At 46.8% G+C, this 20,036-nt stretch overlaps 2 protein-coding genes and 1 long non-coding RNA gene across 5 annotated transcripts in view; 2 read left to right on the forward strand and 1 right to left on the reverse strand.

Moving 5' to 3' along the window:
- Positions 1 to 1,120: 1,120 nt before the first annotated feature.
- rpl27a (ribosomal protein L27a) lies at positions 1,121 to 3,974 on the forward strand. Its single transcript, XM_057330408.1, has 5 exons — positions 1,121 to 1,183; positions 1,482 to 1,545; positions 1,630 to 1,705; positions 2,888 to 3,062; positions 3,813 to 3,974. The coding sequence occupies exons 1-5, from the start codon at positions 1,181 to 1,183 to the stop codon at positions 3,939 to 3,941; spliced, it is 447 nt and encodes a 148-aa protein (XP_057186391.1). The 5' UTR covers positions 1,121 to 1,180; the 3' UTR covers positions 3,942 to 3,974.
- A 781-nt stretch (positions 3,975 to 4,755) lies between these two features.
- Positions 4,756 to 20,036, reverse strand: part of LOC130552198 (anoctamin-1) — a 148,876-nt gene continuing 133,595 nt past the window's right edge. For all 3 annotated transcript variants that reach the window (XM_057330387.1, XM_057330386.1, XM_057330388.1), the window contains one exon: positions 4,756 to 5,965. In XM_057330387.1, the coding sequence (XP_057186370.1) occupies positions 5,744 to 5,965 (222 nt within the window). In that variant the 3' untranslated portion in view covers positions 4,756 to 5,743. The remainder of the gene's footprint in view (positions 5,966 to 20,036) is intronic.
- On the forward strand, positions 7,831 to 14,878 carry LOC130552212 (uncharacterized). The gene is made up of 3 exons (XR_008962694.1): positions 7,831 to 7,974; positions 14,411 to 14,550; positions 14,698 to 14,878. It is a non-coding gene; the product is annotated as an uncharacterized LOC130552212 (long non-coding RNA).

Consider the following 20,036-nt stretch of genomic DNA (forward strand, 5'->3'; position numbering starts at 1 on the left):
GCAGTTGTTGTTGGAGTTGTTGGAGTGAGTATTCTAGAAAAAAAAAAAAAAACATTGTGCAGAAGTGAATATTTTTGCCCAAATGCAAGACATGCAGTATTAAAATCCGATGTATAATCTGAATGGAGAGAGGATTGGAGTTTACCTAAAAAATGCTCTCACCTATAAATTTAAAGAGGTCATTTATAAAGGTATTCAACTGATTTATCCAGTAGACTAAACATGTGATCTCTAAATGTATAAAATACACGGAATCCGGAATCCATAAAACATTTATTTTATGAATGTGAAGAAGATCAGTGGACCGAAACGCTGTGCCTATTAATAAATATTTGTGCAAGTATTGGTAGTGTGCGGGATCTCATCCTTTTATTATGAATGTGTATTTACCCTTTTTTGTTTTTGGAGTGATATTGAGTTTCTGATATTCAAAGATTAGGCTATCTAGTAAAATATATTCTTAGATTTAGATTCAATTTTATTGTCATTGCACATGTACGAAGGTACAAGGCAACGAAATGTGACCTCTGCATTTAACCCATCCACAGAGAGTAGTGAACACACGTACCCCCAGAGCAGTGGGCAGCTATCACTGCAGCGCCCGGGGAGCAAGTAGGGGTAAGGTGCCTTGCTCAAGGGCACCTCAGTTGTTACCCGCCGGCCCTGGGAATCGAAACGGCAACCTTCTGGTCACGAGTCCAACTCTCTACCCATTAGGCCACAACTGCCCCTATTGTATAAAAGTACGAGTTTAGAGGAAAACCTTCTGGTTAACCTATTGCTTATATCTGGAAAATGTTATATTTATAACTATTGAATATGAACATGTACTAGTGCATGAAAAAGATCAACATGATTAAGTTGCCTTACATGATTTATGGTTCATTTCATGTTCATTTTTATTGTTTGTGTTACTTAATAACGCCATTAAACCGTTTATTGTAGCCCATAGTAATTAACTATATGTTTGTAATATATACTTTTAATCTTAAATCGCAGAAAATAAATTTGCGCGCGCCGTGTAGTTTAATCCTCCAATCTCCGGGCGGCGCACTTCGCTGAAGTCTGGCTCAGACGTTATATCGCGATATTTCCTCCGTCACTTCCTTTTGGAGGGCACTCGAAGCGCATTTTCTCGCGAGATTTCAGCCATCACTTCCTCTTTGCATTCTCCGCCGTGATGGTAGGTGTTCATGATGAGTTCTCTGCCTGCCGTTATAACATGAATCATGTTCAATCCACTAATACACCGCACCAGAATCACTTTATAACGCATTGATTTAACACACGCAGTGCTCTTGTGCGATTATTACTGTGTATTGTGCAGGTCTTTTCAGAGTTAAATATAGATTTGTTGGATAGTTGGAGCGTGTCGCCGTAGCGTGATGTCAGATGCACGTGTGCTGTGCGTTTAATAAAATGTGATAACATGTTGACAAAAGAACCTCAGATTGAAAAGTAACTACGAAATCTTTACACAGCCGACCAAGAAATCCAAGACCAGGAAGCTGCGCGGTCACGTCAGCCACGGACACGGCCGTATAGGTAAACGAACGCGCATGGATTATAATGATGCTCGCTGTAGTTGTATTTATTTATCTCTCTGTTCTTGTTTATTGCATTGTTCAGGCAAACACAGGAAGCATCCTGGAGGTCGCGGTAATGCCGGTGGAATGCATCATCACCGGATTAACTTCGATAAATAGTGAGTAAACGCTCATTAAACTGGAACATTGCGTATTTGTAATGAAGTGCGCGAGACGTTGCAGTGAGGAGAGCAGCACGTGAGCGCTAAGTTGGTATTCTTCACACTATGTCAGTTTGATTTCTATAGCGCAGTGTGTACAGCAGCTGTACCAAAACACTGCATATTAGAGATAAGAACTGATCATATGAATGAGCAGCAGTTCTTGAACTGTGACTCTACTGAGCTTATTGTTTCTATAATATCAGAGGATGTTGATTCGTACACGTGTGTGTCTGTGACAGGAGATTGAGTTTTTGGGTCCAAGCCTCCCCTCATTTACACTATTTATTCATGGCGCATATAAGCTTGCGGTGTACATGACACCAGGATTTTAACACTTATCATAAACTTGCTTTTTGTCCATGTGACATTTCTGTTTGGTGATTTTTCAAGAAATTGCTAATGTTTGTGTTTATTGCTTTTGACATCTGAGAGCGTTTATTATTGTAATTATATTATATTATGTTTAGGGATAGTTCACCCTAAAGTGGAACTTGATGAATGAAATGATTTCTGGGGTAGTCAAAGGTGTCCCAGAACTGTCTGTTTTCTTAAGTTTTCAAAATGTCATCTTTTGTGTTTTAACAGAACAAAAATATACAATAATTTGATCAATCTCATATGCTAACATTTCATCTTTGTGTTCACCAGAACATAAATGTATACAAGTTTGAGGATGAGTAGTTTATGACAGAATTTTCGTTTTTGGTTGAACTATCCTTTAAGTTTAGTAGTTGAGATGATGTGTCTGGAAAAACACACGCACACACACACACACACACACACTGGTTTGTTGGTACTGGTAGTGAGGACATTACATAGACTTCCATTGATTTTATATCAGGCTTATGATATATTCTATCCCCTATCCCTAACCCTTAACCTAATAATCACACAAACATGTGCACTCTATTACATTTAAAGAAAAACACTATTTGAGCGAATTATGAGCCTTTTTATTTAGTGAGGACCAGTAAAATGTCCTCACAAGTGGGTTCACACGTATTTCACTGTGGTACTGAGGACATTTGGCCCTCACAAATATAGCTAAACCAGTACACACACACTGAGCCATTGATACTTTCATGTGCATGATGTCGGATGTTTTGAGATTTATTTCTTGTGCGTGGTTTCTTTCAGTCATCCCGGTTATTTTGGTAAAGTGGGTATGAGACACTATCATCTGAAGAGAAACACCACGTTCTGTCCCACCATTAATCTGGATAAACTGTGGACGCTGGTGACTGAGCAGACACGAGAGAATTACAGTAAGAAACCTGACGGACCAGCACCGGTCATCGACGTAGTCCGGGCTGTGAGTATCACCTCGTGACATGACATGTTTAACATTCTTTAATGTCTTGATCCTGGTTGTATAGAGGCAGAAGTGGTTTTCCTGATGTTCTCGTCTGAGTGAATTCTTGATATTTCTCTGGATGTTCTTGATGATGCTTTGACTGTAGATTAAGGAATAAACCGCTCTGATGTGATCTGTCAGAGACTTGTTTATATGTCTGACTGCCGGGTGAAAAGCAGTGCACCAGTATGTACTTCATACTAGCTGTTAGATGCCATAAGTTGTCTTTCCGCTTTGTTTATTCCCTCAGTCTGTCATGTTATTTGAATGTTGTTTAGAGTACGTGATTATACTTCATCTGTAAATGTGAAAACAGAGACTGTGCACTGAATGAAACGAATAGGGTAATACTGTCAAAACCACCGCTCTGTAATGCATGTAAGATAATGTTGCTGTTAGAAATCAGGATTTTAGCAGTTGAGTGGAAGTGACTGCTGGTTAACATGTAGCATTAATGAAGGAATGTTTCCCTTTATTGTTGGTTGCTTAACAAACACCCGATCAGAAAAGATCATATCATTTCTCGGTCTAGAAATAGGAAATGATACAAGATAGAAAGTAATGCAGTCAGTCCTCTTGTGTCCGGCTGATGTCTGGATTCTCTCTGGATGAAGTTCAATTTAAAGTGCCATTCATTCATACGAAATCTTAAATGTAAGTGTAACACTGCGGACATGAGGTGAATGTGGTGTTCTGATTTTTTTTCAGGGCTACTTTAAAGTTCTAGGTAAAGGCAAGCTGCCCAAGCAGCCGGTCATCGTGAAGGCCAAGTTCTTCAGCAGACGGGCCGAGGAGAAGATCAAGGGTGTTGGAGGAGCTTGTGTGCTGACTGCATAAAATACTTTTGCTAAATAAAACAACAAAAGTTCACCTTCGGTCTGTGTTTGCTTTTTTCTACACAACACTTGAGTTCTGTGCTCATCTTGGCATGAGGGCATTTGACTTGAAGATCTGACCTGATAGATTTATTGTACGTTTAGATGGACTACACCTTACTGTAGTGTATTAGTATATCAGTAATGTTAACGTTTACTAACATGAACTAACAATCGACATCTTTTATTCATATTTGGTGATGTTAATTTTTGCATTTACAAGTTCGTCTTTAAAATCAAAGGTACATCTTTCAACGTTAGCTAATAAACAATGAACTGAAACGTGAACATTAATCTGAGACTACTAAATGGTGAAGAACAATATTGTCCACTGCTAATGTTAATAAATGCATGGCTGGTGTCCTGCATAGGGTTTAAGGCTAGTCCTAGACTGAAGATATTTCAGTTTAGACCGCTCTAACTTTTATTTCAAATAAATCCGTGACATTGTTGCTTTTCTCAGAATCCATGGCAAGTTATTTTTTGAATGGCATTTTTGTAAAAAGTAATCCTGATTTAAGGGAATCCCTGTCTGGGAAACAGTGCCACAATCTTATTGTGAGGATATACTGATCATGATCCTAATCCTGTGTTCTCTGTAGTACTGACAGGATTTCAACTTTGATTTACCAAGTACACTTTACAGCTAAATGTCTCTTTAGCCTGTACTTGTTATTGTACAACATGAGCTAGTTTACTTTTGTAGTGAAACTGAAGAGTATGATGATATAAATGTGAGGACATTTAGAAGATGAGTAGAAACATGGAGTCCGATCTCATTGAAGGACTGCTGCAGGTTTTATTATAGCAGATATTCACTACATACAGTGTATAAAAACAAACATTTGTCATTTATATGTCGTTGTCGTCATCATCACTGAGCAGACAGGTGGCAGGCAAATTTACACAATTTCTACTTGGTTTTAAAAAGCAACGTTGTACCATATTTCAAACAATTCTACTTGATGAAAAAGGTTTGAATCTTTGGAGCAGAAACTACCATTGAAGTGTTTCTGTGTGTGTTTTTGCTGTATAATGGATCTGGTGATAGCACAGGAGAAATAACTACGATTTCTTATTTGTCTGTGTATATGCTCACGTCTGATGTTCGGACGGTGTTGTGGTCATGTACAGACACATAAGAAACATTTATTGAAGACTATTAAGCACCATTAAATACGAAAAGCAGCAGATGTAGAAAAAAGGCAATAGAAAAATGAAGTATTATACCACAGTGGAAGAAAATATGATATTCTGCAAACGTTCCAGATATGTTCAAATTTGACATCGGTTTAAGGCAGTGGAAATCAAAGTGTCTGTCATGTTCGCTGCAGTTCGAAACCGTTCTTGAAATCAACAATTTACACACATGAAATGGCGAAGACTGATTTACAGTCAAGATGAATGTCTATTTCATAATGTGAAGGGTGATCATACGTTGATCTGTCAAGTGAATAAAAAAAACTGAGCTGAAAATTCAAGTCCTACAAAAAAACTCAAATTTTTAGACCCAATCTCTGCCGTACTGCACTGTGATGCAAACAGAAACTAGAACCTTCAGCATATTATCACCACCAATCGAAACGTTACTGTTAAATTGACCACAGGGTTTGTGTGTTTTCAAGTTTACTGCAGTTTTCTCCAATTCACTGACAGAATGAAGCATATCTGTGAAAAGGAAACGTAGGACACTGGAGAAGTCATGGCAATCAAAGGCGACAGGTGTTAGTGTTCATCACTGGAATGTGTGTGTTTTATATGATGTTAGTAGTTCTTGTAGGGTGTGTGAGATATAGAGCGAGAGCGTGTCAGTGACTCTTTACAGCCGCTGGACGACACAATGTCCGCTCGCTGTGTCTTCCCCTGTTCCTCTTTCATGAACAGATCCATCATCAGAATCTTCTCTTTATGAATCTGCATACTGATGTCTTTGGGGATATCTGGGATGATCCAGTCCACCACATCACTCATCAGCATGACCACATTCTGCACATGAGAGAGAGAGAGAGAGAGAGAGAGAGACATTTCACAGCATCATCTGCTGAATCATTTAGACGGCTACAGATTTTTCATAAATGATTCACATACACCAGAATTGATATATTACAGTTAATGGACTAAGGAATGAAGAACAAAAGCTCAGAGCTGTTCAGAGCCTGTGATTCACGACGGGTGTGTGGAGCAATGGGCCTCAGGACACGGTTGAATGGCACTTGATTCAGACGATGCAAATAGGAATCATTTGTGGAGTTTCTGAACAGACACTGTGAATCAAGAGTATATGCGTCTCAATTCGCCTACGTATTCTATGCCCTAAAAGCAAGTACTGTTTTTGTGTTGGAGTAATAGGTACTTTTGAGTGCATAGCACAAGAGTATGCACAGATTGGGACATACTAACATGTGACAGACGTGAGGATTTTTGCCTGTGATCCTTTTGCGTTTAAACAGGTCTTCATGTATTATTTGTCACGTAATGTTTACTGTACAGTTTAATTTATTGATTCAGTTACACATCATGCATTTAATATAGTTCCGTGTAGTTCAACTAAACTCCGCCCTCTCGCGGTGAGTTGTGGGTAATATCAGCCGTGCATTAATCAACACTTTGAACTTTATGGATACTCATTTCAACACACTATGATTTGGGACATGCTACCCTTACAAAAAAATCCTACAGTAATCCTGCAGGATTTTGGTTCAATGTACAGGGATCCTGCAGAAATCCTGTAGGACTGAAAGAAAATCCTACAGGTCAGGGATTATTCCTGCAGGAGACCTATAGGGTTGTTCCATGTGACTGTTATTATACTATATCTACAGGAATCCTATAAATCCATAATAATTCCTGCAGAACATAACACACTGACATCCTAGGATTGATGATTATAAGTTTATGGCATGATCTTCTCATACTTTTAATTAAAATTAATAATTTATGTACAAATATTAAAATATTTTAAGTAAGCTTTGTTGCTTTAAGGGTCCGTTGCTGGGTTACTTTGTTTCTTGGTTACTATAGTTACTTGCGCACGCACTCGAAGAAACGCGTCAAACGCTGTAAATTCTGGAGCAAGAACAGTGCAACTGCGCCGTCTATTGGTGAATCGGGTAAGTAAAACTTAAATTTCCATCAACTAAAATACTTGAACGTATAAAAGACACCCTAAAACAATGGTGTAGTGAAAACATCGAAAAAATACAGATACACAAGATTTCTTAACAGAGTTAACGTTACACGTATGCAAATATGTTACCATGGAAACATTAAGCAACAATGAAGTTATAACGGTTTTGTATTGCTATCGGAAAAAAATCTCTCTCTCTCTCTCTCTCTGTCTGTCTGTTTTAAAATGTAGTCCTTTTTTGCTATTATAAACAAAATGTGGGCATTAATTGAATGGACAGAAATGGACGCTTCTCTGGACACTGTAAGGAGTAAAGACATTCTTCAATCTGTAGTTCACAAGGGGGATGTTGTTGGTGTCAAGTATGAAGATGAAAACTCTCCTGCTCTTATTCTCAAGCTGAATGGTGAGATTGGTGAATAAGTGAAGGCATGCTTTTTTCTGGTTGAACTATTCATTTAAAATAATGAACCTTTGCTGTACAGAAAATAAGCACAAGCTACTGAAACGTCTAAATCAGATGGAGTCAGAGAGAAGGCAAAAGAGGAGTGCAAGTCCAGAAGAGATTTAAAACAGTAAAGTATATCATATATATATAATATATATAATCATATATATATAATACTTGTATGATAAATCATATTAACATTGTTTAAGAGACTACACGTGTGTTTTTGCTGTTCTGTGACTTTAATTTTGTCTCTCAACTTAGGTTGAAAAAACATAAAATGACACGCTGTTGCTTAAAAAAATAGAAGAAAAAACAAAGAAAATGACATAAAACCTGTAAATGACCTGAGAAAATAAATCAATGCCGTGAGAGCAGAGAATCAGCAACTAAAGGCCCTGAACTTCAAACTGCAAAATGGTAGGTTATTTATATACATAGTTCCCTTTTTGTCGGTCTCGACGTTGTGTCGAACCGACAGAATGGGGTTTGTCTTGAGAACCTATCATCTTCTGAGTATTTAGAAAAGGCCAATGAAAATTGGCGAATGAAATTTGCATGCCGGGCTCCTCCCCGGATGTCCGGGTATAAGAGGGAAGCTGGCGTGCTCATTCATTCACCTTTTGTTCTTCAGAGCCTATGCATCTGATGAGCTTCTCTACGATCTTGGTGATCATTCTTTCTGCTGGAATCTACGATGTGGACAGCGGACGGTCCCTTCCTGCAGTGACTCTCCCCTGGGCGTCTCGGCAGTTCCGGAGGTGTTCGAGCAATTTCCTTTTCTAAAAGAGCAAATTTCTCCAGCGTGGCTTGTCCCGCTGTTCTCATGGGTGCAACACAGTCATCGAGGAGGGGGACGGACACAAAGCCTGCTTCCAGTTCGCTGGGGCAGACGTTGTGGATACGTCCTGCCCGCACTGCGGGCGGTGACGATTCAGACGTTGCGTCACAGGTGGCTGTGTTCCGACGGGACTCAGCCACCACCTCGTTTGCTCCCCGTTCCGTGGCGGCAGGACTACGGCCCTGCCGTCCGCTATGGCAAGCAGCGAGGGTGAGATGAGGATTACTGTGAGCGATAATCCGCCAGCCACGGCTCACGGACCGTTCACACCTCGTTTCGCTTGTCTGACCGTTCCCCAGGAGACGGTCCGCCGTCTTATTCCTCAATCGGGACACTCACCGAGGACGGGGACGGACACAATGCCTGCTTCCAGTACGCTGGGGCAGACGTTGTGGACACGTCCTGCCCGCACTGCGGGCGGTGACGATTCAGACGTTGCGTCACAGGTGGTTGTGTTCCGGCAGGACTCAGCCACCACCTCGTTTGCTCCCCGTTCCGTGGCGGCAGGACTACGGCCCTGCCGTCCGCTACAGCAAGCAGCGAGGGTGATATGAGGATTACTGTAAGCGATAATCCGCCAGCCACTGGCTCACGGACCGTTCACACCTCATCTCGCTCGTCTGTCCATTCCCCAGGAGACGGTCCGCCGTCTTATTCCTCAATCACATATTCGGACACGATGCGTGATGATGAGAGGTCTCTTGCAGCATCGGGGGGTGACGTACTGCCATCCGACTCCGACGATTCCACGGGCTCCCTCCCTCGGGGGGTCGAACCCAGGAAGAAATGGACGTCGAGATGTCAGCCATGCTTTCCCGGGCCGCCATGAGCGTTGGGTTGCAGTGCCCGCACTGCCTTTCCCGGCGCTCGCGGCTGGTTACATGGCGCCTCGGGTTTGAGCGCAGCTCCGAGCCGCGCCCGCCCCCAGTGCCGTGTTTACCGGAAGTGCATGAGGAACTTGGTAAGACCTGGAACGCCCCTTTCCGGCACGCTTTACGTCAAACAAAGTTCAGTCACCCTCTCTTCCCTCGAGGTTGAGACAGCTGGAGGATACGTTGTTGCCCCCAGGTGGAGTTGCCGCCGCGGTGCTCGTGCCCGTAGGCGGCGGCCACCTGTGGGGGGGGGCGACCTAGACTCCCGTCCAAGGCATGTCTCGGCATCTCTGGTGTCGAGAGCTTACATTACAAGCTGCCTCCTCTCTCCACGCTATGGCTCCTGCCAGGCCAGGGCGTTGAGAGAGCTCCACGAGGGTAAGACCGACCCAGCGCATATGCAGGAACTCCGCGCCGCCACCGACCTCGCTCTACGGGCGACCAAGGTGACCACGCAGGCCCTGGGTCAGACGATGTCCACACTTGTGGTCCATGAGAAACTCCTCTGGCCGATCCTTGCGCAGATGAGTAACGCTGAGAAGGTCCGCTTTCTCGATGCACCCGTCTCGCAAGGGGGGGCAGGCCTCCCCGGAGGATTCTCGACAGTAAAGAAGCAGTCCTCCGTGCCGCGACTCGGCCGCCTCGGCCGTCGAGTCCCGTGCAATGTCTGCTTCCCGGCAGCCCTAGTCCTCTTCGACGCCCTCCAGCTCTGGCGCCCCCCACTCAGGCGGCCCCCACTGGAGGCAACAGCGAAGAGAAGACCATCACCCCATCAGGCCGCGGCAAAGCGGCCCTCATGGGAAGACCTCAGGGGGATCGAGGCTACCATTGGGCCCGACCCAGCCACATCGCTGGGTAGTCGGATATGGGACGGATCCTGCCCCGTCTCTCCATCTGCTGGCCCCCTCCGGGGGGCTAGCGCCCACTTACTCTCTAAGGAGAGTTTCCTCTCTCTCGGGGTTATCACAGCCGCTCCCACCCTCTGCACGACGGTGAATGGCAAACTCGACGTTGCGTCATGGTGAAGCGCAATGTCGAGTATAAACACCAGCCCTCAGCACTCTCAGTCAGACAGTGCGTTGAGCTGCGCAGTCACCAGGCAGGAAAAACAGCAGAGCTGATCTCCTCCCCGGGGGACCTCCCCCGGCAAGGGATCCGTACTGCTAGCCATCGAACCACCCCCCGGGGGACGATGAAAAAGATCGTACCTTTAGTCCCGTCTCATTCTGGGAGCCTGTCCGGCTTCCCAGACTGTCAGGCTGGCTAGGGAAGATGATCCGTCTCAGCTACGCGATCCAGTCGCCTCACGCCCGTCAAGTTCAAGGCGATATACCTCAGTCAGAGGATATTCCCGTACTTCGGGCAGAGGTCACCACCCTTCTGGTGAAGGGAGTGATCAAGCCCGTCTCACCAGCCGAGATGTGCAACGGGTTTTACAGCCTGTACTTCATTGTCCCCAAGAAAGGCGGGGGGTTGCGCCCTATCTTGGGTCTGTGTGTTCTGAACAGGCACCTACACAATAGCTGCCTTTCAGGTTGATCACGCAGAAGCGCATCCTGACGTCCGTCAGGTGTCAGGACCGGTTCATGGCAGTCGACCTGAAGGACACGTACTTCATGTCTCGATCCTCCCTCGACATCGGCCGTTCCGACGGTTCGCGTTCGAGGGATGGGCATATCAGTACAGGGTCCTCCCCTTCGGTCCGTCCCTGTCTCCACTAGTCTTTACGAAGGTCGTGGAAGCCGCCCTCCTTCCCCGTAGGGAAGGGGGTGTGCGGGTACTAACTATCTCGACGACTGGCTGAAGTTTTGGCACACTCTCGAGATCTGTTTTGTACACACAGGGACCTGGTGCTCCGGCACCTAGATCGGTGGGGCTACAGGTCAACTGAGAAAAGAGCAAGCTCTCCCCGGTGCAGAGCATCCTCTTTCTCGGTATGGAACTCGACTCTGTCCTCACGAGCGGCCCCGCTCACCCCCCGGGGGGGCGCGAGACCCGCGACAAGGAAGCCCGCACCCTCGCGGCCTCCCAGATGGGAGCGCGACTGACTAGCGCGCCCGATCAGTGTTGAACTGCCTGAAGATCAGACAGTCAGCGGTCCCCCTGTAACAAGAGGCTCCTGGGATACATGGCATCCTCGGCGGGAGTGGTCCCCCTCGGGTCGATGCACATACGACCGCTCCAACACTGGCTGCAGAGTCAAGTTCCTTGGAGAGCGTGGCACACCGGCAGCAGGCGTATGGTCACACCCTAACCCCCTGGTCTCCATGACCTTCTTGCAGACAGGGGTCCCCTTTGGGATGCCTCCCTGCAAGGTTAGGGTGCCGTGTGCAACGGGCAAGCAGTGTCGGGGCGGTGGACGGACCCCCGCCTGCGTTGGCATTTCAACTGCCTAGAGTTGTTGGTTGTGCTACTTGCATTAAGGAGGCTACTACCTCTCGTGCAGGGAAGCACGTGCTGGTCCGGTCGGACAGCACAGCTGCTGTGGCGTATTCTTTCACTCACAGCAGCTAACATGACTCGCCCGACGCCTCCTCCTCTGGAGTCAGCAGGTGATCAACTCCCTGCGAGCCACACACATCCCAGGCGTCCTGAACCAGACAGTCTATGCGCTCTCTCGTCAGTCGACGCCTCACGGAGAGTGGCGACTCCCTCCCCACGCAGCCGGCTCATTTGGGGCAGTTCGGCCAGGCACAGGTGGTCCTGTTGCCTCCCCGGACTCCACCCATTGTCCGCTTTGGTACTCCCTGTCCGAGGTACCCTCGGCACGGATGCCCTTGTGCACAGCTGGCCGCGGGACAAGCGGAAGTACGCTTCCCCCCAGTGAGCCTCATTGCACAGGTCCTGTGCAAGGCCAGGGTAGAGGAGCATCAAGTGGTACTAGTTACGCCCCTTTGGCCTAACCAGGACTTGGTTCTCGGAGCTGAGGCTCTGACAACAACTCCCCCCTGGCCGCTCCCCCTGGCGAACAGCTTCCCCAGGGGAAGGGGCACGTTACGGCATCCCAAACAAAACCTGGTCTCCATGTCTGGATGGGACGAGGAGATCCTGAGTGACCCACCCCCAGTCCAGTTGGGACGTCACTCAGGCTAGGGCTTCGGCCACTGGGCGGCTATACGCCCATAGGTGGCGCCTCTTCTCGTCCTGGTGCTCTTCTCGCCGAGAAGACCCGCGGAGTTGCTCGGTCAGGTACGAGCTGTCCCGTCCTCAAGAGAGCGGGGGAGTAACCTCTCCCCCTCCACACTGGGAATGTATGTAGCCGCTACGGCCGCTCATCATGACACAAGTGCTGGGTAGCCTCTGGGACAGCACGGCCTGGTCATTAGGTTCCTAAGGGGCGCGAGAGGGTGACCACCTTTCCGCGCTCCGTACCCTCTTGCGACCTAGGTGGCGGGCCCCAAGAGGCCCCGCCCCCTTCGAGCCTCTCGGGATTGCTGCTCTTTCTCAGTCTTGATAAAGACGGTTTTCCGCATGGCGCTCACCTCCAAGAGGGTAGGGGATCTGCAAGCACCCTCCGTGTCCACAGATTGCCTAGAACTCGGGGCCGGGATTCTCACGTTATCTTGAGACCCCGCCCCGGCTACGTGCCCAAGGTTCCCACCACTCTCCCGAGAGACCAGGTGGTGAACCTGCAGGCGCTCCCCACCGGGGAGGAAGACCCAACCTATCCGTGCTGTGTCCAGTACGCGCACGGCGCCTCTACTTGGACCGCACGCAGAGCCCAGAAGCTCTGAGCAGCTCTTTGTCTGTTTCGGAGGTCAGCAGAAGGGAGGGCTGTCTCCAAACAGAGGCTGGCGCACTGGATCGTGGATGCCCTCGTTAGGGCATACCGATCTCATTTCGCCCCTGCCCGTTGGGGGTGAGGCACACCCCTCATGGGCACTGGCTCAGGGCGCCTCTCTGGCAGACATCTGCAGAGCTGCGGGTTGGGCTATGCCCAACAACTCCGTGAGGTTCTAATACCTACGCGCGGAACCGGTGTCAGCCCGCATCCTGGCAAGGTGTGGGACCGGCAGCCGGTAGGGCGTACGCCTGCGGAAGCCCTTCCCCCTCCGGGGGGAGCAGTGGCGATCCCGCCTCACTTCTTTCCCCTCGGGTAAAGAACAGGCATTCCATCCATCACTAAGCACCCTTCCAGGGGACAGGCTGGGCAGAGCAGCCCTGCCCCCTTAGGCCGGGGAACAGTTGAGTTATCTCCCACATAGCTCTAACCCGACCTAGTGCTCCAGACATGGTAACCCCCCCTCCGTGGGCTGTTCCGTCTGATGTATCCTCATGAATGGTTCCCACCTTGGCAACCCATGACCTCCCCAGGTGGACTCCCACCTTGCGGTTAACTCCTGCAGTCCGCACATTCCTCCCATGAGTTCTCCCCTGATGGTGAGACCATGTGGTGTCTCCACTAATTCCTCCCTACGGTAGGTAGTGGCCTCTGCAGCGTTTTTCCCCCAGGGGAATAATGCTTACCCATTGGCCCGTACGGTGCCGGGCGGCTTCTCGCCATTTAGAGAATTAGGCCTCCGCCCGTGACGGCCGGCGTTAGGGGGCTTCCCAACTTTTTGTGGAAAGCTCTGGGTCCCCCTTCCTCTACACTGGAGGGTCCTAATTTCGCGTTAGCGTGTTCGTCTGACTCGCCTAGGCCAGTCAACGTCGCTCCGCAGAGATTGTGACGCGGCTCAGTGCTGTGGCGTTTTCCATAGGAACCCCATTCTGTCGGTTCGACACAACGTCGAGAGACCGACAGAAAGGGAACGTCTTGGTTACGAATGTAACCTCGGTTCCCTGATGGAGGGAACGAGACGTTGTGTACCTCATGCCACAACACTGGCCGCCCACCCCAGCGGTCGGGGGAGGATGCTTTAGGCTCCTCAGACCAAAGGTGAATGAATGAGCACGCTGGCTTCCCTCTTATACCCGGACATCCGGGGAGGAGCCCGGCATGCAAATTTCATTCGCCAATTTTCATTGGCCTTTTCTAAATACTCAGAAGATGATAGGTTCTCAAGACAAACCCCATTCTGTCGGTTCGACACAACGTCTCGTTCCCTCCATCAGGGAACCGAGGTAACATCCGTAACCAAGACGTTATAGATTTTTTGCTATGAATGTATGAATTTATTTAAACATTGTTTTCTTTATTTAGAGATTATTAACAGAATTGCGGAGTTGCTGCCAGACAGCAGTGTAAACAAGCATGCTGTGCCAACCTCCCTAACAAGTTCAGTTTGCTGTGCTACCCTTCAACCAGACAACTCTTCACATAGTTCTTCTGAACTGGACCATGTGAGAATACAATTTTTAGATTTTATTTTCACACCATTTAAATAAGTATATTAAATGTTTTGTGTGATTTAAGAAAACATACGTTTTTTTGTAAAACAGATTAAACATTTTGCCAATTCAATTTATTATTTAATGTGTATTGCACAGGTTGAAATCCACAGAAAACGAAACAAGGATACATTCCAAGTGTGGTGGTAGAGGGGGCACATCATGGTCAGCCATGATCAAGGATTTAGCCGTGGCTGTTTTTGGAAGGAGCATGTTAGCTACCCGTAGCCTGTCTGCAAAATTTTGAAATGCCAACAAAGAATCACAAGCCAAGCCTCCTTTGGACCCACACAAGTGGAACTTATTATAGGTATAAAAGTGTTGAAGGTCTTTAAAGGAATAGTTTACCCAAAAATGAAAAAAATTTGGGTCACCATTGACTCCCATAGTAGTCTTTTGTCCTAGTATGGGACTCAATGGTGACCCAAAACGGCTTAGTTACAAACTTTTGTGATTTGTGTATAGCACAACAAGGAAATGCAAGCCTGCATTGATTTGATCCAAAATACAGTAAAAAAGCCTGTTCTTTTATGTAAGCCTGTTTTTAATAAATAGTATATAGTTATGCATATTATGATCAAATATATTGTGTATTTTGTATAAATTGTATATTGCGAGACTAACCCCCACCCCCACCAAAAAAAGTCTTATGGTGGGGACCCCCATAAGACTTGATTCAATTCGAGCACTGGATAAAAGGGAACAATATGTAAAATTTGGGGAATAAAGGGGTAAGTCAAAAAATATTTATGAGGGAACTGCATGCCATATAAACATCCAAATCAAACCACTCTTGAAATTGATTATAGTCTCAAAATATCAACATTGATTTTGCAGGTTACACATTAAAACTCATTAAAATAACTCATAATAAATCATAATTAAAATAAATTATTTGTGACAAACAATCATAAAATCAATCAAATAAAAATGTATCCTAAGGTAAAAACTAAAAAGTCAAATTTACAGTTGACAGACAGTCTGCGTGCTTCATTCTTGCTGTTTTGCTCGCACAAAAACGGAACACATAATTTCCACTTCATGTTTTCTAAAATAAAATAAGAACCCCGTACTTAATTGATGTCCACAGTAGCTTATTTATGGGTACATTGTGATTACAAAAATGTAGTGTGTGTTCACCCTATAAAACCCTGTTGTATTGCATACTGCAGGTCATGCATACCACGTTATATTAAAATAGTTACTCCTTAGTTTTAAAATACTTAAAGTATAAATGTTTTTTTTATTTTCTTTATTTCCCAAACTTTGCATATTGTTCCCCTTTACCTACAGATATATACTGTAGACGTACATTATTACAATTTGTTACGCTGTAAATTCTGTTTAATTATGCAGTACATTGGGCCGTAATCTAAAGCGTTACCGAAATATGTAAAGCCATCATAATGGCAATATACAATTTATACAAAATACACAATATAGTTGATCATCATATTTCGCCATCAACCAGACGCCTGGTGTTCAGAAGACGCCTGGTTTTACGACGTTTAAGATTTACAGATGCCGCAAAGTACAGCGTTCTGCAGTGCATGCACCGTAAATCACGGCGTTTTCGCCGTAGAAACGTCGTTAATAACCACGTTTTAAGTGCAATGCCAAACGCCGTTCATTTCGCCGTTTGGACTTCCATAGTACGCGGTAAACGACGGCGCTTCCATGTATCAAAGACGCCGTAAAAAGTAGCGTTTTCTATAATATTAAAATCAGCCCCGCCTTTTCTACACAGTCCAGCCCCTCCAATGAACAGAAGACCTGTATAGTAGAATGTCGATCTGAATAACGTTTCCTGTTTTTAACTTTATTGCGAATAATGTTTAGACTTTCATTATGTGATATTTCTTCATTGGGCACGTTTTTCCTCCTTTTCATCTATCACGTGCACAAAGGCATATTTTTTAGAGTATGCACGTTCATGACTCTGTGTATGTTCATGTTTGTAAAATGCATTGACTTCTCACACGAAGGTGTCAGCCTTGGTAGCGTAGTTGACCACGTGCGTGGCAGCAACACTCTATCGCTTTTAACGACTGGAGTTCGACTCCGCGGTCCGACCATAATTTTCATTCCTTTTGAGTTGGTTTATTGGGTCACGTTTTTAAATGTCGGAATACTACCCTGTTGCTGACAACAGATTAAATGACAAGAAACGCTTATTAACAAGCCAACCGGTGTAAGGCCTTAATGCATGTAACAGCTGTGGGCTAAGTCTGCTTACTTTACAGTGGCTGTTGTGAGTATGTTTTTATTGATTAAAAAATATTTCCCATACGAATGCGTTTGTTTTTCTATTTACATATAGACCGTACATGCTGCATGCATTCAGTATAAAATGCTATAAGCTTTTGACGATCAAAAATCTAAACATGATGGAGACTTTTCACATACAGATACAATAAGGGAAATGCTGACAAAAAAAGCTATTGTTGCGTTATTATTATATAGATTTTTTTAGATGACAAAAACGGCATTTTAAAGGAAAATATAGGCCTGTTTTTATAACTTATTTATTGGTAAATACAGAACAACAAGCAGCAAAGGTGCAATTAGAACGAAACATTTTTCCTTTCATGATAAAAGGATAGCCCATAGCAAGGGTCACCAACTAGCGGACTCCGGTCCGAATGCGGACCACGAGATGCGTCCGTCCAGACCTCAAAGCCTTTGGACGTAATAAATAAACGAACGCCTAACATTATTTTCTAATGCAATCAAATTTATACCAGGCACATCAAGGTCCGCTCAGTAGCAGTTTGGGTCCTACGGCGCTACGGACAGTTAACATATGCGCACTGTTGCTACGTTCAGATGTCGATGAGTGAAGAGAGCCGAGACAGACTCGCTGCACAGCGCGCAGACAGATGTAACTGTCAGTGACTGAAAAACAATGTCCTTTTCAAAAGTTAGAAAAGTTGACGCTAAAAACCATGTTTTCCGAGATGAATGGGTCGAGAGATTTGCATTTATTCTTCCTGCATCGACATGCATGCTCTAAGACGGAAGGGGATGAGGCTGCCGCCGAACTGGCTCGTCTGACACAAAATGGACGCTCTGTTACAGACTATGCCATCCGACTCAAGACTCTTGCAGCTGTGTGCGACTGGAACGACAACGCACTGCGCGCACGCTTTCTGGATGGTTTAGACCATGCCGTCACCGATGAACTGGCACCTCTGGATTACCAGCAGGGCTTGACGCTCTGATAAGTCTTTCTGTGCGGATTGAAAGCCGACTGTCTCGCCGCTGCCAGCGCAGCCTTGCCAACCAACCATGGCGCCCATTGCCCGGTAAATGTGCTCAAGCCACATCTGGTCCTGCTCTTCCCGGGAGTCCACCTTCCGATGTCGAACCCATGCAGTTGGGCCACCTACGCCTAACCCCAGTACAGAAGCAGCAGCGCCTGGCCCAGGGTTTGTGTTTATATTGTGGCAAGGCTGGCCACTTCGCCTTGCAATATCCGGTAAAAGCCGAAGCCCGCCAGTAGCCCGGAGAGTCCTGGTGGGCGCCATCTCCCCTTCAACCTCTCCCTCGAGTCGGACCCTTCTACCATGTCGCCTCCAGTTCCAGGGGGCCATTCATTCTGGGTCCGCCCTCCTTGACTCTGGAGCAGAAGGCAACTTCATTAGCACCGCTGCTGCCAGAGAATGGGGGATTCCGACCATTCCTCTGGATAAACCGGTGGAGGCCTGGTCTTTGGTGGACAGTCGCCTCTCCATTATCACCCACGTCACCCCTTGTGTGAGTCTGCTTCTTTCTGGCAACCACCACGAGAGCATTGTGCTGTACATCCTGGATGCCCCGGGGAACCAGTTAGTTCAGGGGCATTCCTGGCTCGTTCAGCACAATCCTCACGTGGATTGGAAGACCAATTCTCTATTAGCCCAGAGCCAATCTTGTCGTGTGTCTTGTCTTGGTCTTGCCTCGTCTCCTGTCTCTGTGTCTTGTAATCCGCAGGTGCAACCCGCTGACCTCTCCGGTGTTCCGGTAGAGTACCACGACCTCTGTACTGTGTTCAGTAAGTCCCGGGCCACTACGACTGCGCCATTGACCTCCTCCCAGGCTCTTCTCCGCCCAAGGGTCGTCTCTATTCCCTGTCTGCTCCTGAAAGAGAGGCCATGGACAAATATATTCAAGACTCACTCTTGGCAGGGCTCATCCGACACTCGTCTTCCCTGGCGGGCGCGGGGTTCTTCTTCGTCGAGAATTGATTGGCCCTGTATTGATTATCGAGGTTTGAACGACATTACTGTTAAGAATAGGTACCCCCTACCTCTCATGTGTTCTGCCTTTGAACTTTTACAGGGAGCCCGGGTCTTCACTAAGCTAGACCTCCGCAACGCATACCATCTCGTCCACATTCGGGAGGGTGATGAGTGGAAGACGGCTTTTAATACACCTACGGGACATTACGAGTATTTGGTTCTCCCTTTCGGTCTAACTAATGCTCCTGCCGTCTTCCAGGACCTCATCAATAGCGTTCTGGGTGACATGATTAACAAGTTTGTCTTTGTGTACCTGGACGACATTTGAATATTTCCCCTTTCTCTCCAGGCACACACCCAGCATGTTAGACGGGTCTTCCAACGCCTACTTGAGAATCAACTATTCGTTAAGGCGGAGAAGTGCGAATTCCATGCCGCGTCTGTCACGTTCCTTGGTCACATTATCTCCTCCGACGGTATCAAGGCGGATCCTGACAAGATAAGAGCTGTCGCCAAATGGCCTGTCCCCGACTCTCGTAAGGGTCTCCAACGTTTCCTGGGTTTCGCCAATTTCTACTGGCGGTTCATCAGGAACTTTGGTCTCATTGCAGCGCCCCTTACGGCACTGACCTCCACTAAGGTGCCGTTCAGGTGGAATCATGAAGCCCAGGTTGCCTTTGATTGCTTAAAGTCCTGGTTTGTCTCTGCTCCTGTTTTGTCTGTTCCAGATCCTGTCCACCAATTTATTGTCGAGGTCGATGCATCTGATGTCGGGGTTGGCGCAGTTCTGTCTCAACGATCCCCTGTTGATGGGAAAGTGCATCCCTGAGCCTTTTACTCACACCGTCTTAGCCCTGCAGAACGTAATTATGACATCGGTATTCGACAGCTGTTAGTGGTAAGACTGGCTTTGGGTGAGTGGCATCATTGGTTGGAGGGAGCAGCGCAGCCCTTCTTGGTCTGGTTCCAAGAACCTTAAGCCTGACGCCCTCTCGCGTCTGTTCGAGACCCCAGAGAGGGAACTTGCGGCCGAGACCATCCTCCCGAGGAGGGTGGTAGTCGGGGCCCTCTCTTGGGGTATCGAGCGGTGAGTTATAGAGGCCGGTCGAGGGGTGCAAGTGCCGGCAGAGTGCCCAGGGGGTAGGTTGCCGGTGCCGGTTGCGCTGCGTCCTGAGGTCCTTCGACAGGGCCATTCATCCAGGTTAGTCTGCCATCCAG

The sequence above is a fragment of the Triplophysa rosa genome, linkage group LG3 (genome assembly GCF_024868665.1).
Source record: "Triplophysa rosa linkage group LG3, Trosa_1v2, whole genome shotgun sequence".
NCBI lineage: Eukaryota > Metazoa > Chordata > Actinopteri > Cypriniformes > Nemacheilidae > Triplophysa > Triplophysa rosa.